This window comes from Pinus tabuliformis, chromosome 7 (genome assembly GCF_031772625.1).
Source record: "Pinus tabuliformis cultivar Carrire ecotype Pingquan chromosome 7, CPIR1, whole genome shotgun sequence".
Lineage (NCBI taxonomy): Eukaryota > Viridiplantae > Streptophyta > Pinopsida > Pinales > Pinaceae > Pinus > Pinus tabuliformis.
This window is the reverse complement of record NC_142293.1, coordinates 1488901313-1488923042: the sequence shown is the minus strand read 5'-3', so window position 1 is coordinate 1488923042 and position 21730 is coordinate 1488901313. Positions and strand designations below refer to the sequence as shown.

The window sequence follows — 21730 nt, the reverse complement described above, 5'->3', positions numbered from 1 at the left end:
ATTACCATATATTAGAATGATATAGTAAAATATCAAATCATAAAAGAGTTTTATACTTAATTATTAATAAATATTTTGAAAAAATTATATAAAAGAAACCATATATTTAAATAATAAATTAATAATGTGTAAAATGATATTTATAAATGCTTAATTACTCTAAAACAATATAAACACTTTCTACTTAATATATTCACAAATAATATAAAAACACATAATATATTTTCATTAAAGTGCCAAAAATATTATCGAGCTTTTCTTTTGGAAAGATCCAATTACAGTATAACAAGGATTATTAACAATTAAAATTCTGTATTTTGTAACTACAGTACAATTACCACTCCTAATGTGTACGGTGCCCTACTGTCGCTGCTGAAGTTTAACCAGGGCAAAATATGCACCGCCTTCCCCTTTGCGCAAGAGCTCTGAATGACTTCCTTTCTCTACAACCTTCCCATTCTCAAAAACTGCTATACAGTCTGCATTCTGAATTGTGCTCAGCCGATGCGCTACAATGATGCTCGTTCTTCCCACCATCACTTTATCTAATGCCTGCTGAACCACCTTCTCCGAGTGAGAATCCAATGCACTGGTTGCCTCGTCCAACAACAAGATGCGGGGATTCTTTATAATTGCCCGTGCTATCGCTATTCGCTGCTTTTGCCCACCAGACAACTGGGTTCCCCTGTTACCTGCATCTGTCTCATATCCATCTTTCAGGCCCCTGAAATATATATTCACAATACACATTATTTATTAAAATGACTCAATAGATTAAAATGATTTAACAGGAACTTTGGTCATTATTATTTTATTGTAAATTTGAAGAACAGATATATAGAAGAGATAATGATAGTTTGATTTCAATTAATCAGATTCCAAAATATAGATAAAATTTCTTAAAATTCACTTACGAAATGAATTCATGAGCGTTAGCACCCTTGCCAGCCTCTACAATCTCGGTCTCAGTTGCGTTGTCTTTACCATAGGCAATGTTCTCCCGGATGCTCCCAGCGAACAGAGTTGGCTCCTGCCCAACAAGGGCTATGTGTTTTCTCAGAGTCCTCAAATTCAAGCTCCTGATATCTCGGCCATCTATGAGTACCTTCCCATTCAGTGGATCGTAGAATCTCTCTATCAGTCCAATGATGGTGGACTTACCACACCCGCTTCTTCCAACTAGAGCAAAGTGACTGCGCGCACTGATTTTAAGGCAGAAATCGCTTAAGATAACAGCCTCGGGACGAGATGGATAAGCAAAATCTACGTGTTTGGCCTCTACAGCACCTCGGACTTCATCACAACTCTCACCCTCATTGTCTGGGTCAATAAGGCTGTTTCTACCCAGAATTTCAAACACAGATGACGCAGCTTGAGATCCCTTGGCGAGGTCCGAGGTCATACTTCCTGCGTCTGCTATCATTCGACCGGTTCTAAGAAAAATAAAGTAGCTCAACAAAAAAACAGAGAAACTTAATTCTCCACTCTTCATAAGTTTTCCCGCATACCAGTACACAAAAGGTACATAGCATAGTGTGATAAACTGACTTGTTCCCAGGCCGATTCCTGCGTACCATGACTGTTTCTTAATCTCCTGGTGTGGGCTTGCCTGTGTGGAGTCAAATAAGTCAATAACTTTCTCCTGAGAGCAAAAGGCTGCAATGGTGCTGTGATGCGTAAAACATTCTGAGGCCACTTGGCTTCCTTGAACCTGTGCTTTTGCAGATTTACGCGAGATGGCCTGAAGGAGAACTTTTCTAGTGTAGAAACAAATAACCAGCAACGGCTGCATACCGATCAAGACGATACCAAGTCGCCATGATAAGGCTAGTCCTAGAATGAATGCAACAAGTATTCCAGAGACACATTCCACTAATAGTGAAAAACGGTCCGAGACCAAGGATTTCACCTGTATATATATAAAAAACTTGTTTAGATGTAAAACGATATAATTCTGAAAAATTGTTGTAGCAACCAGAATCGCTGAAAAGATAATTCAAAATCTAACTGGATTGTAAATTCCATCATATTTACAAATACAATTTGGGGATATGAAACAAAATGAGTCATTTTTATATTCATTGCAGTCGGAATGATATGGATAGGGGTGAATACAGAAAAGTACAAACAAGTTGTGGTTGTGATACAAAATGAGTCATTTTTATCTCCATTATAGTTGTAGGAATCCTATGAAATGAGGTCAAAAACATATTGTTTTACCCCACTCTTTAAGGATTTCAAAATACCCTGAAAATCTTCAATCAAGTTAAATTTAACCATAGAAAATTGTTATCTCAACCAATATAGTTTAAAACATAACTCAAAATATTCTGAAAATCTATACCATCTAACCCTATAAAAAGAAGATAACAGTTTATAAGAGGAATGGGAATACTTACGGTATTAACTTCTTTGGCCAGCCTTGAGCAAACTGCTGAACTGGAATTTTCGTCCAGATCGAACCAACCCACTTCGAATGTAAGAATTTTCAAAAACATTCTTTGCCGGATCCTTCTTGATAGAAACTCGCCCGTCATTGCAAAGTTATAATGTTGCATCAAATTAGTTATAAAAGCAACAAGTGCAAGCCCTACAAAAGCGATGCAATAAATTCTGACTTCAGATTTCAGTTTGTGTATGTCTGTCACAAACAGTGTAGAAGCCATTTTCGCTAGAGTGAAAGAATATACTATTTGGATAACACCATATCCAAGAGCGCCTAAACAGCCCATCACAGTTCTTTTCCATTCAGGGGCACTTAATACGAGCAATTTCTTAAACGAAGGAGATGCTGGGTATCTTTTCTCTGCATCCTGAACGTCTAGTTGCAGGTCCGACATAAAACCGTCCGATACAATACTGTCGCAACGAGAACTAGCATATGACCTCATCCTACCGAGGCTTTGGCTGAGGTTACGGCTGAGGTTACGGCTGAAGTTGCGGCTGAAGTTGCGGCTATTCGTTCTAGCTTGCATTAATGAATTAGACGGTGCCGCCTTCTCTTGTGTCTGCCACAATGCTACATATGCTCCATCTGGCTTCTTAAACAACTCATGGTGCCCACCGAACTCGATGACTTCACCATTTTTTACCACTGCTATTTTATCAGCTCCTTGAATAGTGGAGAGACGATGAGCCACAATCACCGTTGTGCGCCCAATAGAAGCTTGTTGAAGTGCATCCTGAACAATGTGCTCTGATTCCGCGTCGAGAGCACTCGTCGCCTCGTCTAATAATAGGATTGAAGGATTTTTCAGCATCGCTCTTGCTATGGCTATTCTCTGCTTTTGCCCTCCTGACATCTGCAGGCCACGGTCTCCTACCTGCGTTTTTGCAACCTTGCTTTGTCATGTAATGAAAATTCAATCTTGCACCCTTATACAAAAAATACTGTAATGAATCTATTAGGGAAATTTGACTCAGGACACTGAAGTGATAGATTTAAGAAATTAGAAATTTGTGTTTCAAACAGATTGTTTCATTAATGAGAAAATAAAATTTTCATGGACATACATAAAATTCATAAAAATTATTTAGCTTTCATTTTCAAATTATTTTGTGATGCTCGGTTTTGAGAATATTTCGAAATTTGTGAGTCAGAAAAAAAATCTAACAACACACAGTTTTCCTAACTACCATGTGATTTTCTAACTACCATATCACCTCTAAATTTATGGTGATTGCAAGATTCCGGAAGAATTTGCAATCTGATAGCCCAAAAAAACGTCAAACAATTCACCTTTCTCCTAAACATTAGATTTCTGAATATTTTCCAAAACTGTATTCAAGATAAAGATGCCTAGCTATCAACAAATAAGAATAATATTTTAAAATAACTTTTGAAAACTATTGTCTCATAAACTCAAAGAGAACATATTATATAAAAGTAATTAGAAACTTTAATTCCTTGTAAATTTCAAAAATAGTTTGGAATATTAAAAAAAAAACATATAAGTTAAGAGATAATAACCAGGTTATATAATTAACATAATTTTTTTAATCAAACTCCAAAATATTTCTGAAACTTACCATTTAAATAAGTATGAATTATTCCACAATTCTTCCCATTCTCTGCCTCAAAACAATTGCATTAATAAAATAAACATGGATTCTACTAGTTTCAGAGGAAATAGTATGAAACCTGTGTCTCATAGCCGTTTGGAAGTTGCCTGATGAAATCGTGGGCATTGGAAGCTCTTGCAACCGAAATGATTTCCTCCATCGTTGCATCATCTCTTCCAAATAAAATATTCTCGCGAATAGTGGTAGCAAAGAGAGTAGGCTCTTGACTAACCAACCCAATTTGGTTGCGTAGCCATTTCAGCTGAACGTTCTTAATATTCTCTCCATCCAGAAGAATCTCTCCTTTTATTGGATCGTAGAACCTTTCTATTAATGAAATGGATGTCGATTTTCCAGAGCCACTGGAACCCACTAAAGCAACTGTTTGACGTGCAGGAATAGTGAGGCAGAAATTCTGAAATATGGCGCTATCAGGTCTGGATGGATATGCAAACGCAACATTCCGAAATTGTATCTCCCCGGAAACTGCTTGCAATACCTTTCCACTCATGTCCTCCGAATCGATCTCTGGTACTCGGTCAATCATTTCATATATGCCAGAAGCCGCAACAGCTGCCTCAGAAAAGTACTTGAGATTTGGAAGCGCACTCCCCAGAGATCTGGTCACATTAACATCAATGTCAATGGGTTTCAAATATTTTCAAATTAAATGGTAAATATTTCAATACACATCGTTTAATAATTTTAAAATAACAATAGCTGTGTAACAATCAATCCACAGTGAGGTGCGATTGCATATTAATAGAGATAAAAGATGTCATTAAAAGTTAAAAGCGTTGGAGGGTCTAATTCGAACCAACGGCTAGGTGTGGTAATTCTCTATCTAAGTATTAGAATTAGTTAGAATTTAATATAGTTAGATTGAGATGCAGTTCAGTCTCACTATAGACAATTATTGGGATGTTTCTCATGTAATCTATTTTAACGGCTGATAATACCAAAAAAAAGTAATTTCTGTTCTAGGTTTTGTTTTCATTCTTTGTCAAAAAGATTATAAAAGAATTGTGTAATAGGTTTATTGGATGAACAATGTTATCTAATTGTGCAATAGAGGAAAGAGGTGGAAGACTCATCAGAAGATTGTACAATAGATCATTCAAAATTGACACTAAAATAGTTTAATTCCCCAAAGTAATTTTTATTTTCAGTTTTCTTTTTAGAATTTAAACTAAAAACTTAACAACAACCAAATCTCACTCAAACCAAATAATCTAAACCTAATAAATAATATTTTTTTCCTAGATTTATAGCAAACACCATGAAGAAATATAAGACTTACAATCCACCGAAGATGACACAGAAGCCTGCAGAGAAAACGTTTCCTGGGCTCGCTTCGTGATCTATCACTAACTTGCTTCCATACCATGACATGAATGACCACAAGGCAAAACACATTGATGCGTTGCCGCCTATGGCAACCCCTTTCGCCAAGCCTGATCTAAGCCCAAGTTTTACAGTTCCGTCAAGCGCAGCTGAAAATTTGTCCGCAGCCTTCTGTTCTCCGACGAAAGAATAAACAGTTCTAATAGCAGAAATTGCTTGCTCTGCAATCATGCTAGACGTACTGTATTCCGCATGTATTTTCTTCGCCAGACCCATCAGTGTTCGACCGTATAGCAGTCCGGGAACGATCACTAAAGTGGTTAGTGGCAACGTCACCAACGCCAATTTCCAGGTCAAGAAAAAGCTCGCCGCATAGCAAGAAACGAAATAAGCCAAATTCATGACGAAGTTGGGAACCTGAAACACGTTCGAATACGGCCAATTTAACAATTGAATACAGATAACCGACTCATTCAAATAAGCCTAATTGAATTCACATAAGATTTGAATAGTTACACGGTTGGAAACTTTTGGGAACGGCTCGTTCATGCAAGAATGTGAACAGTATTGGATGAATATTTACTGTTTGGCATGCAGTGGCTTTGGAAATTTTATTTGTACTTGACGTCATATTTACAATTTATGCTGGCATATTTGCCAAATGAAATAGAGAGTTAGTATCGTGAATTAATTGAAAGCCTACAAGAGCTAACCAGGGTTGGGATTTGGTATTTAGAATTGGGAGTGAATTAAAAATTACACATTTTGGTATGTGGCTTCTGTTATCTATTTCTACACGTCTATTGGTCGATGGTAAACCCTTTGCATTTTTATTACTTGGAATTATCGCTTCGACGGGTTCTCCGAATCAGACCTTTTCACTGATGGTGTCCTGTATGACGACGGTGTCGTTGTAAACACTGTTGACCACCTCAGCGACGTGTGTACCTCTGGCATGGAAAAAGCCAACGTCCTGCCTAAGAACAGACCTCAAATATTCTCTGCGCAAGAAACATGCCTTTCTTTCTCCCACCCTTGTCCAGCAGAATGCCTCTGAAGCACAAAGGAAAATTGTTTAATTGATTGCACTGCTTACATATATTTTGAAACTTATCACTCATTTATATAAACAACTTTTGAAGGCCATAAACATTAGAAACAAGCACTACGTAATAAGCTAATCATGAGTTTACTATGATCTCATCTGGTTTATGAGATGAAAATAATAAATATTAAAAAAAGTGAAAATACAACGAGCCAAACATTAAAATACATGCTATTTAACATTTACTTTAAAATCATACCTAAAAACGCTGCAAACCATACTCCCACAGCCAAATACAGAAATTTCAGCAATATCTGCATCATGATCAAACCACTATCCATCAATTTTCATTGAGAATGATACAAATAATAAATAAAAGCAACAATAGATCGAAGTTTTAACCTTGTTTATTTTAGCAACGGATTGAGGATTCTGCAGATGAGGGTCATTTCCAAGAATATTGAGTAATGAACTCGTGATAACAAAATTGCCAACAGGTATCAGAGTTCCTTCCCCAATGGAACCCAAGGTGCCTAACAACATCATGAAAACATCTGTAGCATCTGAATGTTTAAAAACAGTCCACATTGATATGCTTTTGCCTTTTGAACCTCCATTCATGTTTGTATCAACGCTGCTAGCCATCTGGCCAAGCGCAAGCTATAAGCTTCCTGGCAGAATGACTAACAATACGAATTTGCCAGATATGTCTGTACCAAATTCGTTCACCACAAGCTATAAGCTTCTGGGCAGATTGACTGATACAACTAATTCGTCAGATATGTCTCTACCAAATTCGTTCAATTCCTCTCCATTATATATCAAGAGGATTATAATCTCAATGACTGAAAGCCCAATTGTAGAATCGGGTTATCGGAGTGCCAGGTCGCATTTGACTTTGGAACTGGCAATCCGATTGAGATACGGTCAAACAGCCTGGGGCCATCCTTACCGCGAGGACGCGGTGTACTTTGTCGCCATTACAAAATTATTTTAAATGAATTCATGATCTGTCCACCAGCAATGTCCAACAGCGACGGAATAACAAATGTGAGTAAGATTCCATGATTGGCAGAATAAAAAATGGAGTAGATATACGTCAATTTCATCCAATAAACAAATCCGTTTCAATTCCTGAGTCGAAATGACACAGTCAATATATGTCTTAAAAATATTGAAAAACTGCCGAAATCCACTCGAACGTTAAATTAAATAATGGAAATAGGAAACATTCAACGTATGTGGCACTCAAGAATATGACAATATATTATTGAAAACGTAAAACCATCGTTCGTCATGAAATTTGACAAAAGTTTGTCGTCCAATTTACTTATATAAATAGTGAATTAAAAAAATGATGGAAAAACTTAGGGATGCGTTTTGTATATAGCAGATTTCCCTTTTTTTTTCCTCGTGTTATTCATTCATTAAAAAATCATACTTTTTAATTCTGCAAAAGGTTGAAAGTATATTTTATAGGTGTTATGAAAAGTGTATACTTATGTTTCTTAATGATTTCCCCTCTATAATATATTTTCCTTAATGATTTCCTTTCCTCTATAAATATAAGTTTCCCTAAAAAAAATTAGTAAGGGAAAAAGTAAATTTCTTAAATTCAAATATAAATTAAACCTTTTCATATCATAAAGATTTTCCTATTATTTGTAATAGGTTAATTAAATAATGATGTTGTTTCGAAGTACGATTGAGAGCATTTTCTTGAGAGTAGTTGTGCGCTCTAATATATATACATAAAAAAAGGAAAGATAGGTTTAAAAGAAGTTGGCTTTTTCATTTAATTGAATGTCTAAAACTTTGATGCTCAAAATCATGATGTGCAAGTTATTTTGCATCTTATTAAAGGGTCCTTGTCTGAAAAGCATGGGTATTATACAACAAATCAATGTTTATTTGGCCATCACCTTAAAACTAGATTAGGAAGTGTCCCCAAAAACCTAAAGGCAATGGATATTCTATGCGATGGCTATTTTAAGTAATGCAAACAATGCTTCAAATTCACCCATGTTGTTTGATCTAGCACTGGTGTTTTCTATTCCCACAATAAATGGGAACAATATGAAAGATGGAATAGCACAATAAAAAACTAAATCAATAATGCACAGATCTCACACACCAACTCAATCTTATTTCATTAACATAGGCATATATTTATACATGAGGAGAGGTATTGGGATTTTGTCAACTCCACAAATTTCTCAATCAATAACTCCACAAATCACTCCATAATTCTCTCAACAATCATCCATAAATCTCTCACTTGTCATTCCACTAATTTCTCCATAAATCTCTCACTAAAAACAACAAATTTAATTATTGAATATTTGACAAATGATCCATTATTCCATCATTTCTCCCCCATAATGATCATTTGGAAATATTCCAAGATCATCTCTGAATTTGCAAAACTTTTCCTTAGACAGTGCTTTGGTGAATATATCAGCTACCTGTTTATCTGTTCTGCAGTACTCAATCTCAATCACTCCTTGCTGAACCAGATCTCGAACAAAATGATACTGAATATCAATATGCTTGGTCTTCTTATGGAAAATTGGATTCTTGGTCATCTGAATAGCACTTTGATTATCACACATCAACTGAGTGGGTTGCTCTTGTTGTTCATGTAGGTCCTCTAGAATTCTTCTTAACCAAACTACTTCACATGCTGCTGTTGCTGTCGCTTTATACTCTGCTTTTGCTATTGAGAGAGAAACTGTTGATTTCTTATTATTACTCCAAGCAACTATCACTGAACCCATATCGAATGAAAACCCTAAAGTTGATTTCCTGTCATCCATACATCCATCCCAATCTAAATCTGCATAAGCAATCAACCTGAAATCTTTTGTAGACCTGTATAACAAGCCATAACCAATTGTTCCACGCAAATATCTTAAAATCCTCTTTGTTGCTTTCTAATGCAATTCCTTAGGTTCTGCCATAAATTTTGATACCATACTGACTGCAAAATAAATATTTGGTCGAGTTGTAGTTAAGTAGATCAAACCTCCAACCAATTGACGATACAAAGTAACATCAACTAAATTGGAGTCATCATTTCTGTATAACTTCGACCCAACTTCCAAGGGAGTTGTCATGGGCTTGCAACTCAACATTCTGAACTTCTTCAAAATGTCCCAAGTATACTTGGCTTATGACATGAAAATACCATCTTCCTTCTGCCAAACTTCAATATCCAAGAAATAATGTAACTCATCAAGATCTGTCATCTCAAACTCAGCAATCATATGTGACTTAAACCTTTGAAATAGTTTTGTACTATTCCCTATACAGATCAAATCATCAACATATAAGACAACTATCAGAATGTCATGTCCTGACTGAAAGATATAGAGATTGGGCTAAGATAAACTTTTAACTAAGCCATGGTCCTGAAAATACTTATCAATTCTTGAATACCATGCCCTTGGTGCTTGCTTAACACCATACAAGGCCTTCTTCAACTTATAAACATAATCTTCTTTTCCTAGCACTTCGAAACCTTCAAGTAGCTCCACATAAATTTCTTCATCAACATGACCATTTAGAAGGTTGATTTAACATCCATTTGAAAAATTGGCTACTTGTACTGTGCAGCTAATGCAAGAGCCATCCTGATTGTATCCAACTTTGCCACTGGGGAAAATGTCTCAGTATAATCAATTCCTTCTTTTTGTGCATATCCCTTTGCAACTAAATGAGCCTTATACCTATCAATTTTGCCATCTGATTTATACTTGGTTTTATAAACCCACTTTGTGCCAATTACATCTTTTCCGTTTAGTAATTTGACCAAGTCCCATGTATCACTTTTCACCAAGGCATTCATTTCTGCTTCCATAGCTTCATTCCATTCATTCTTTCTTGATGCTTCTACATAATCTTGTGGTTCATCCATTTTCGTTACTTGTCCCATATGTGGATAATTCACTAGATAACTTTGAGATCTAGTAACCCTTCTTTCAAAATTTCTATCCAACATACTACTTTCTGAATGACCCCTTTCAAGCCACTTAGGCTTCTTCTTAACTTCATCTGCTTTTACTAACTCAGAATTTGAATACTCACCAATATTCACTGCATCGTTCTTCAATTGAAACTGTACATGTTCTAGATGATAGAATCCCTTCTCATCAAACACAACATCTTTGCTTATTATCACCTTCTTTGCCTCTGGATCAAACAACCTGTAACTTCTTGTTTCAATATTGTATCCAATAAAGATACACTTCACACTCTTATCATCCAATTTCTTCGTCTTTTCCTTAGGAACATGTGCATATGCAGTACAACCAAAAACTTTCATATGTGCAACACTTGGAATGTATCCTGACCATGCATCTTCTGGAGTAAAATTCAACACTGTCTTTGTAGGACATCGATTAAGAGTATATATTGTTGTGTATATTGCTTCTGCCCAAAACTCATTTCCAAGTGACTTAGCTTTTAACATGCTTCTAGCCATTTCAATTACGGTTCTATTCTTCCACTTTGCAACACCATTTTGTTGAGGAAAATATGAATTAGTAAACTCTCGCTTTATCCCATTCTTCCTACAATAATTCAAAAACTCATTTGACTTGTATTCTCCACCATTATCTGTTCTTAGGGTGAGAATTTGTAGACCACTTTGCTTTTCAACTAAAGCCTTAAACTCAAGAAAATGAGAAAACACTTCAGACTTCTCTTTTAGAAAATACACCCATGTCTTCCTAGAATAATCATCAATGAAAGTGATAAAATAGCATGCCTTTCCAAAAGACACAATATACATTGGACCACATAAATATGAATGTACCAATGCTAGAAATTCTCTAGCCTTCCATGTTCTATCTGAGAAACTTTCCCTATGTTGTTTCTGAAAAATACACCCTTCACATACATCATCATCCAACTTAATATAAGGAAGACCATTCACCATGTTCTTCTTTCTTAACAACACCAAACTCTGAAAATTTAGATGTCCCATCCTATAATGCCAAAGCTTACTATTTGTATCTTCTGTTGTATTCAAACTTTGTGAATTACTTGAATCAAAGGAGAGCTTGAAAATTCTGTCTTCAGTCATTTCACCTCTTTCTACAACTGCATTTTTATTCAACTTATCCATGATTAAGCATTCTTTATTATCAAATGCTAACTTGTAGTTTTGCTGCATCATCTGTCCTACAGAAAGTAGGTTCTTCTTCAATGCTGGTGTCAACAAAGTGTCCTCAATTAACTTCTTCCTTCCATGTAATGTTGGTATTGCAATTGTGCCTTTCCCTTTCACCTCAAAAACACTATCATCGCCAAATATGACTTTACCAGAATAATTGTTATTAATTTTGGTAAACAACTCCTCTTGAGATGTCATATGAGTTGAACATCCTGAATCAATATACCATGCTTCACTTTCTTCATTATGTGCCATCAAACTTGAATAACTTCTCTTTCCTAGTTTCTTCAACAACTGTATTAACACCTTTTTTCTCTGTATCTCGTATTTTTGCATAACAATCTCTTTTAAGTTGGCCAAATTTTTGGCAATAATAACACTGTGGTCCTCCTCCTCTTCCTCCATTTCTACCTCCATCTCTTCCTTGTCCTCTTCTGCAAGATCCTTCTTTGCCTCTTCCTCTAAACGGGTTGGGTTCCTGCCTCTACCTCTTGAAGGTGATGCATTTCCTTATGAACTTCGTTGATTTTTTTTTTAATCTGATTACGATATTGACCCCTCCTCCTTCCTCTTCCTCTATGATTTACGGAAAAGGCATGTTCTACTTGCTTAGATGGTTGATTCTCTTCAATAGTTAACAAGAATCCACTTAATTCATCAATTTTCATGGTATTTAAATCTTTGGAGACCATAATACTAGTAGCGAGCATCTGAAACTTAGGCAGAACACTTCTTAAAATCTTCTCAATTAGCCTTCTTTCTGGAACATCTTCACCTAATTACCTCATTTGATTAACAAGACCTTTCATTTTTGTGATGTAATCATGAATGGATTCATTACTTTTCATATGTGCATTTTCAAAATTCCTCCTTAATGTTTGTAGTTTAGCTACAACAACACATTAAGTGTGTTCTTTAAGATATCCCATGCTTCTTTAGATGACATTGAACCATTGATTCTTGGAAATATAGATTCTTCAAGAGTGTTTCCTATAAGTGAAAGTGCTTCATTATCTTTATTAATAAGTTCCTTAGAATATTTATTTTCGTCATCACTTAATGCTTTGAATTCATCAGAAGAAGACATATTGTATCCATCAGTTACAAGTTCCCATAAATCTTTAGTGATAAATATAGGTTGCATATATTTTCTCCAATAAAAATAGTTTGTGCCAACAAATTTAGGCAATACAATACTTCTTGTCACCATGTTGAGAGTAAAAGATAGTGATAGAGAAAAAATGCAAAAGAATACAATGTGTCTCACTTCAACTTGGGACAAGAACCAAATGTCCCAAAAATTAGGACTCAACCACCACCAAAAGATATCTTTTTTTTATTAATTGGAAGAGTACAAAGAGAGCTAAAAAGATCATTTTTTCAAAAAAATACATCTTATATCTCCCTATATTAATTCTGGCTTTTCAAAACTTTATAAAACATATTTACTTCTTATATCTCCCTTATTAAAAATGTTAATCCCCTCTCATGCTCTCCACTAGTCCTCTCTCTTCACTCCTTATATTAACAAATAAGGAAAAGTATGATAGTAATGGTTTTCAAATACGTTAACTTCCACTTGAGGTGAATTTCACACCTTTTAAGGAATTTTAAAAAATACAACGTTGGGAATACCAAAAAAAAGTTTTTTTTCCTTTTTTGTGGAATTTTTAACGTAGGTTCAACGCATGGTTTGACCATACTTAATAAAAGGGACCAGTTCAAGTACGTCCACCATTCAAATATGGAGCACAACAATTTTTCCACATTGACAAAGTACTCCAGGACAGCTTCACACATAGATTTGCTGCATGCAGAATCATTCACACGACACACTGGAGTCTACTCCACGCTGGTGACTGCATGGTTTCTTTCATTCAGTGCAACTCTTCTCCACGCAAAATTATTTCAATGCAACTCTGCTCCACGCAGAATTCAACATAAGCATAGATTATTCAATGTAAGTCTGCTCTACGCAAAAATTCAGCAAAGATTTTCTCCAACGCAGAACAAAATTTTCTTCAACACATAGCCATCCACACGCATTCTGCTTCCAACGTGCTCACACGTTTATCTCCATGCACATGGTCTCCAACAATTCTCCAACGTTCACAGTGTCAAAACAAAAATTCTTGAAAGAAGCAATCCCATTGGAAAGAAAGGACAATAAAAACAAATTGCAGTATTAATAGCATTCGGTTGTCTTTTGGGCAATGGCTCTGATACCAAATGAAAGATGGAACAACACAATAAAAATCTAAATTACAAGGCATAAAACATTCAACAATAATGCACATTTCTCACACACCAACTCAGTCTTATTTCATTAACATAGGCATACATTTATACATGAGGAGAGGTATTGAGATTTTGTCAAAGCCACAAATTTCTCAATCAATAATTCCACAAATCACTTCGTAATTCTCTCAAAAATCATCCATAAATCTCTCACGTGTCATGCCACTAATTTGTCCATAAATCTCTCACTAAGAACAACAACTTTAAGTATTGAATATTTGACAAATTATCCATTATTACATCATTTCTCCTTAGTGCCGATTACATCTTTTCCCTTTGGTAATTTGACCAAGTCCCATGTATCATTTTTCACCAAGGCATTCTTTTATGCTTCCATAGCTTCATTCCATTCATTCTTTCTTGATGCTTCTGCATAATCCTGTGGTTCATCCATTTTCATTACTTGTCCCATAAGTGCATAATTCAACGACCACAACATCGGCCCCTCTCCTAGATAGCCTTCTCTAAATATCCCATGGGCATGAACAATCAATGCAAGGGCCACAATGAATGTCACGAGCCAAAGTAATTGTGGAACCTATTTGAGGATCGATCCAAGATAATGCTCAAATTTCCACCAAATATGGAGTTGTGAATTTTTCATCAAATATTCCTTGGTTGCAAGACACCCAAGTTCCCTAAGTCACCACTAGGTAATTGTTAGATACTTTTTTAGCTCTCAAAGAATATTTTGTAACATGTTTTGACTATCTAATTCTCCCAAAGATTTTGTATATTGATTTGGGATTCCACATGATTTCATACTTGTCTTGTAAATGTAGATTGAACAAAAACATGACAATAATCTTCGGTTGTAGCATGACAGAGGATACAAATAGTTGGATCCTCAAACCCCCTTCTTTACATTCTGAATCATGGTTAGATCTAGTTTTGAAGGATCCACTAAAATAATAAAGTTCTATTGAGAGGAGCTTTGGACTTCCAAAACTTTTTATACCAATATATATTTTTTTACTTGCTCATTCTACACTCTGGCCAACTCATCCATACACTCAATCCTAATATGCGCAAAAAAAGTTTTGAAATAAAGAAGACCAAGTGATCATGCAAGATAACTTGAAGGTTTAAGACCACTATTGTAATTCGACCTTGTTGCCAAATCAAAGTGGTATCCTCCAACGCAATTCTATTTAGTGTACAAAATCCCCTCACTTGGAGGTACTCAACTAACTCATCTAGATTAAGAAATATGTTTTCATTACCTAGAAACAACTTCCTTACCAATATGGGCAATGTGTCTAGGCTTGACCCACCAAGAAAGATGTGTGCCAACTATAGAAAAAGCCTAAGACATCACCCTCCACTGATTGGATGAATTTGGAGGGGTGTTATGATGTGAGTAGATCCCAATCCTTTATTGTCCTAGGTGCAATGTATTTAGCTATCAATATCTTCCTCCATAATCTATCCTTGTGAGAAAAAACACAATGATTGTCATGCCAATGCTTTCTCGAAATTAAGTATATTTTTTAGCCCCCATCTACTGTTCTCCTTGGGGAGAGCTATTTGAGATCAAATAACATAATGTGCACCCAAACATTACACTACACCATTCCAAAAATAATCAAATCAATGTTTCAAATTCTATTTATGATACTTTCTAGAATAAGTGCCAACAAATTCCAAGATACCAAAATTGACCCCAAAACTAATTTCATGAGAATGAATTGTCTCCCTTTAGACAACCAATCATTACATTTGAAATATATGTTATTTTCCACCTCCATGTATAAAGATTTCCAATTTTCTATGCTGTACATGTTTGTTCTAATATTGTGACCAAAATATTTGAAGCCATCATTTAGTGCATGTGTTTGATAACTCAAAATTTGCATCACATTTCTCATAATTCCACACTAAAAGTATGGAAAAAATATAGTAGATTTATCCAAACTCACATCATTCTTATAATGTTACAAAATATTTGACTAACCCTTTTGAATATCTCCCCTTTGACAATATTGCAACGACGAAATAATAAGACATCATCCAAAAATAATAAGTGCAGTTTGGATGTTTTGTCTCCTCAATATCCCATGGTTAAGGTGATATTGTCTAGTTTTAATTAATATCCTACTAAGGCACTCAACAATAATAAGAAAGAAGTATGATGAAGGGGGAACAGAAGTTGTAGACCTCTATATGGCCTAAACACTTTGATCCTACAACATTTATTAAAACTAAAAAAGATGAGGACATGATGAAACCCCTAATCTAATTCACCATTTGAAGACCAAAGCCAATATGTATTAGAAGAAATTTTAAAAAGGTCCATGAAACCTAATCATAAGACTTCAAAATATTTAGCTTTAGCAATGTTATTGATCTTTCCTCTTATTTAATTGGTGAACCCTGTTAGATCCCTATACTAGTAGTGTAACCCCTTATTGTTATTAATGAAACCCCCTTATTATATTTTTGTGCCCATATAGTCCCCATATTGTTATTATTATGCCCCATAGAATCCCACTATGGTTATTTTTGTGCCCTCACATTATTATTGTTATGTCAGCTCTGATTGTATTGGGACCCCTTAGACTCCTATATATAGAAAGAAGGTCTTGTCATTTGTATCATTTAAGAATTGCTCATTTGTGTAATGTAAAGGAGGTTGTCCCCTTGAAGAGGCTGATTCTCAATGTGTTGATCTATCTTTTCTTCTATTTTGTGAGCTAGTTTCATAACATTTGGTATCAGAGCTTTGGATTCTAGGGTTTCGATGCTCCAAACAGGTCATCGTCAAATTTTCTCTATAACGTTTTTTCTAAGATGTTTCTGAAGCTAAAATAAAAATCCATTTGATCTGAAATCGTTCTGAATCTCGAGTTTGCATTTCAGAGCTTCTATCACTATAGTTTCGGAGATATGATCTAAGGAAGTTAGGGTTTTTGTAGCCTCACGAGTTACATTCCAAACAACTAACCTTGGAAAAATCGTCATAACTTTCTCTATGAGCATCAGATTGAAATGTAGTAAGAAGTTAATGAAAGAGGACAGCCTGTAGTTTTTTACGTATATTTTTCAGGTCCAAAGGCCAAAAAATTATCACGTGGAACTTCGTACAAGTTCTCTCTACTTAAAAAGTATATAAGCAGGTCATCTTGGGATATTTGGCATCAAGGATAATTTTAGGGGCGAATGTTCGCCCTTTGGCGAAATTAAGGGGTTTTAAATTTTTAGTGGGCGAATATTTTGTATCATAGTACATTTTTACAAATCACCTCAAATAGCCCACCTTATTTTAAGGGAGAGTGTAAAAAAGGTAAATTTAGCCCTTGAAATTAGGACTTACAACCTTCCATTTGCCCATTTTCAAAAATAGGTTTTATTTAAGTGAATCCATTCGCCCAGTTTCAAGAATAGGTTTTATTTAAGTGAATCCTATGGGCCAAATACCATATTTATAAAAGAGGTATGGTAAATTAATAAAAATATAAATAAATGAGAGGTATGGTAAATAAATAAAACATTTTTTATATTTAATCCATAAGTCACCTTATATACGTGTAAGGGTGTAAACAAATAAAAATATAAGTAAAGTGGAGGTATGGTAAATAAATAAAAGGTCTTTTTATCTTTTTATAGTTAGTCCATAACCCTCGTTCTATTTATGAAGGCTCAAGAAAGAGGTTTTATTTAAGTGAATCCTATGGGCCAAATACCATATTTGTAAAAGAGGTATGGTAAATTAATAAAAATATAAATAAACGAGAGGTATGGTAAACAAATAAAACATTTTTTTATATTTACTCCATAAGTCACCTTATATTTACGAACACTCAAAAAATGGGTTATATTTAGGTGAAACCTATGGCCAAAATACTATGGGACAAATACCATGGACTAGATCGTTATTAATACCATGCAAAAAACCATTATTAACCCTAATATTAGAATTAATAAAAATAAAAATGGCACATGGTATTGACCCATGGTATTCAACAAAATGGCACATGGTATTGACCCATGGTATTCACCAAAATGGCACATGGTATTGACCCATGGTATTCACCTGGAATGTAGCCTATTTAAATGGCGGAATTAAACCAGCATGTAGCCTATGCTAAGATTCACTAGGACTTTACAAAGTTTTATTATTTAGTGAAAGACTCGCCAAGATCTTACAAGATTTTATAAATGAGTAAAATATTCGCCATGCCTGGTGAGAGATTCGCCAAAAAATTATATATACATATTATATTATTGATAAAATCGCCTTTCATTTTTCCTGTATACCATGGAGATTCGCCCATTTATTATATTTATAAATTTAGGGGGGTTCTTAAAATTTTCCCTGTTTGGCATAACGCTTTCTTGGAGAATCTAGTTTTGATAAGACTGGTGGCATTGAAAAGAGGACACAGAGGGCTACCTAAGGTCACAATTTCATAATTTAGAGATTTGAAACTACAGAGTTACATTTGTTTCAAGATCAGGCTCCTAAAAGAAAGAAAAAGAGATATGAGCAAGTTTGATGGAAAGTATCTAGTATCATGGATAATACAGAGGGAGCAATATTTTGATCTACATGATGTGCAACTGTTGCAAAAGGTATTTATTACATCTTTATATTTAGAACCAAATCATTTTGTATGGTATAGAGGGTTTTGTTCTTGTAAAGCACTTGTCACCTGGTTAATTTTCACGGAGCAAATGATAGCACATTATGAGGAGACAAAGAGCAACACCTTCTTTAGCCAATTGATAAATCTCAAACAAAAGGGTTAAATGGTAGAGCACATTGAGGAATTCCAAATATTGAATATAAGGCTAAATGATATTCCATAGAAGTAGAGGATTGATGTCTTCATAGGGACATTAAAAGATAACATCCAACATGAGGTTCACCTTTGGGAACCTGATTCATTGGAGAAGGCATACATTTTGGCAAGAAAAGTGGAAAGAAAAATTATGGCAACAAGGAAGTCTACCACTCACAACTATAAAGATGGAAGTGTTGTTTCTCCTAGCCTTCCATAACCTACAACGTTGACACCACAACAATTAGAAGAGAAAAGAGCAAAAGGGCTTTATTATAATTGTGATAGAAAATACATTAAAGGTCATAAGTGTGATGAGAAGAAATTGTTTTACATAGATTGTGAAGAGGAGGAAGAAAAGGATCAAGAACCGTTGAAAGAAGAGGATATACACCGGGAACCAACCCTAGAGAAAGAAGAAAAGAATATGACCATATCTTGTAATGCATTGGTAGTAACTACCACTCCTCAAACTCTCAATATAGAAGGACATATCAAGAAGAAAAATGTTCAAGTAGTGAAAGATCACATCGAGCATTAACAACAAGTTCTCCAACTTTTAAAGGATAACCTCAAATTGTTGCAAAATTGAATGAAACAACAAGTAGATCAATATTGCAACAAAATAAGTTTTGATGTAGGTGACTGAGTATTTCTATGATTACAACCATACAAACAAATGTCCCTCAAGCAAGCTAAGAAGGATAGTAAATTATCACCAAAGTATTCTGGTTTTGTACAAGCTGTTGCAAAAGATTGGTACTATGGAATACAAATTGGAGCTTTGTGCATCTTCCCGAGTGCCCCCAGTTTCCCATGTTTCATGCTAAAACAAGGTTGTAGATGACAAGATCTCAGTTCAAACAGTATTGTCAAAACTTGATGAGGAAGGAAAAATCATCTTGGAACCTGAAGAAGTCATGGAAACAAGAACCCAATAGCTACAAAATCGATTAATTTCAGAGTATCTCATCAAATGGAAGAACTTACTCATTGAAGATTCCACATGGGAGGATGAGAATATTATACAGAAGCATTGAGAACTACTCAAGCGTTAAGGACAACACCTTTTGAAGGAGAGGGGCATGTTAGGTCCCTATACTACTAGTGTAACCCCTTACTGTTATTAATTCAACCCCCTTATTATATTGTTGTGCCCATGTAGTCCCCATGTTATTATTATTTTGCCCCACAGAATCCCACTATTGTTATGTTTGTGCCCTTACATTATTATTGTTATGTCGGCTCTGATTGTATTGGGACCCTTAGACTCCTATATATATAAAGTATGTCTTTTCATTTGTATCATCCAAGAATTGTTATTTTGTGTAATGTAACGGAGGTTTTCCCCTCGAAGAGGCTGATTTCAAGGTGTTGATTTATCTTTTCTTCTATTTTGTGAACTAGTTTCATAACGAACCCCTTCTTGAGTAGAATTAATGGCTTCGTGTATCATTCTACCTTTCATAAAACTAAATTGGTCATCAAAGGTCACTCCTAAGAGGAATGTATACATCCTAATTGCTACAATTTTTCCATGATTTTATAGATGCAATACCACAAAGAAATAGGATGAAAAACACTAAAATTATTCAGACAATAAATATTTGGAATAAGAGCAATAAAAGTAGAATTGTAGCCACTTAATGTCCTCACATATTGTCGAACCTAATCCAAAACTCTAAGGACATCATCCCCCATAGTATCATAAATCTCCTAAAATAATTGATACACCAGCCATCTAACCCCATGATCCTACCTTTTTGAAGGAATTTGATGATAGCTAGTAGATCCTTTGAAGACATGGGTTAAAATAAGTCTTCATTTTCTCCTTCCTCTTCAAATATAGGAAAGGATTCCAAGTCACATATGCATAGAGCCTATGTCCTCATTAAGAGGTTCCTTGAAAACAAACCCTTAGTGTTACAAATCCATTTGGGCACATCAAACCCCAACATCCAGATAAGTGTTTTAGGGCTCATCAAACCCTAATTTTAGTTGCTTCATGCCCTAAACAAGTCACCCCTTTGAATGCCTCCTTCCCAGATAGTTTCATGACTTGAAGACATCCATAAATATTCTCTAAAGGGACCAGTGCAGGTAAGCCCTTATGAAGGTGCACTGCAGAGCAGTTAAGTCCACTGCCAGGGTGCTCTGTAGAGCACTTAGGCTTCCTTTCACCTACCTTGGGTGAGAATGAGTGAAATTCACATAGGGTTTGGGGAATATTCTTATCTTTTGGAGTCATCTAGAATTTTCCCTCACTTATCAACTCATATGAGCTCGAAAATGGAGGAGGAATGAGTTAAGGTGCATCCTATCCTCTCATCCCTTCCTCCATGGAACTAATTCTATGTATGGAAGGCCATTCAAGGCCACCATTAATGACAAAAACTCCTTCATCTTCCTATAAATTGACCACTCATCTAAGTGATCAGGGGCTGGATTATATTGAATTGTAAGGAGATAATGCTGCTATGAGATTTTGCTTTGAAGCAAGTATTGTGATGTTACAAGTTTGTCATGATTTTGATGTGATTTGGATGGGATCTAAGCTGAAGGAATGGATTTGAATCAGCCACTGATGGTTGTAATTCCTTCTTCTATCTAATAAAGTGTTTGAACCTTTTTCCATATGTTTGTATTGTCCCATAATGCTTATGTGTGTGAATTTTATCTGATTCATTTCACTTATATTCAATAGATCGTATGCTTTGATCGGTTTTTGTCTTCTATTATGTTTATAGGGTACTTCTCAAGTGGATTAAGTACGGGAAGGAGAGACGGAATCGATACACGGGAGACGAGAGGAAAGCAGGAGTATAGGTAGGCCTTCTATCTTCTCATCTTATCTATTAATTATAGGAAAATTCTAAAACACTTTAAACTATTGTTCTAGATACAACTACTTATCTAGGGAATTAGTATTTATCCATAGATGCTAAAATCTCCAAAACAAATTGGCGACTCCACTGGGGAAACTATCACCTTTTCCTAGTATCTTATTCACCTCCTAAGACATTC

The 21730-nt window shown here is 35.2% G+C and overlaps 1 protein-coding gene across 1 annotated transcript; it reads right to left on the bottom strand.

The window, feature by feature from the left end:
- Window positions 1-253: 253 nt before the first annotated feature.
- On the bottom strand, window positions 254-7223 carry LOC149253464 (ABC transporter B family member 15-like). Its single transcript, XM_089456845.1, has 8 exons — window positions 6854-7223; window positions 6711-6765; window positions 6281-6459; window positions 5363-5823; window positions 4142-4682; window positions 2400-3323; window positions 915-1909; window positions 254-724 (listed from the first exon to the last, which is right to left on the bottom strand). Exons 1-8 carry the CDS (start codon window positions 7094-7096, stop codon window positions 361-363), a joined length of 3762 nt encoding a protein of 1253 aa, XP_089312971.1. The 5' UTR covers window positions 7097-7223; the 3' UTR covers window positions 254-360.
- Between the last annotated feature and the right edge of the window lie 14507 nt (window positions 7224-21730).

Excerpts from the sequence above, each read along its gene's own strand:
- LOC149253464 (XM_089456845.1), bottom strand. The coding sequence starts at position 7,096 with ATGGCTAGCAGCGTTGATACAAACATGAATGGAGGTTCAAAAGGCAAA. Across the intron at positions 5,824-6,280 it reads AGGACACCATCAGTGAAAAG|GTTCCCAACTTCGTCATGAA; the intron begins GTCTGATTCGGA and ends AACGTGTTTCAG. Across the intron at positions 3,324-4,141 it reads CAAACGGCTATGAGACACAG|GTAGGAGACCGTGGCCTGCA; the intron begins GTTTCATACTAT and ends GCAAAAACGCAG.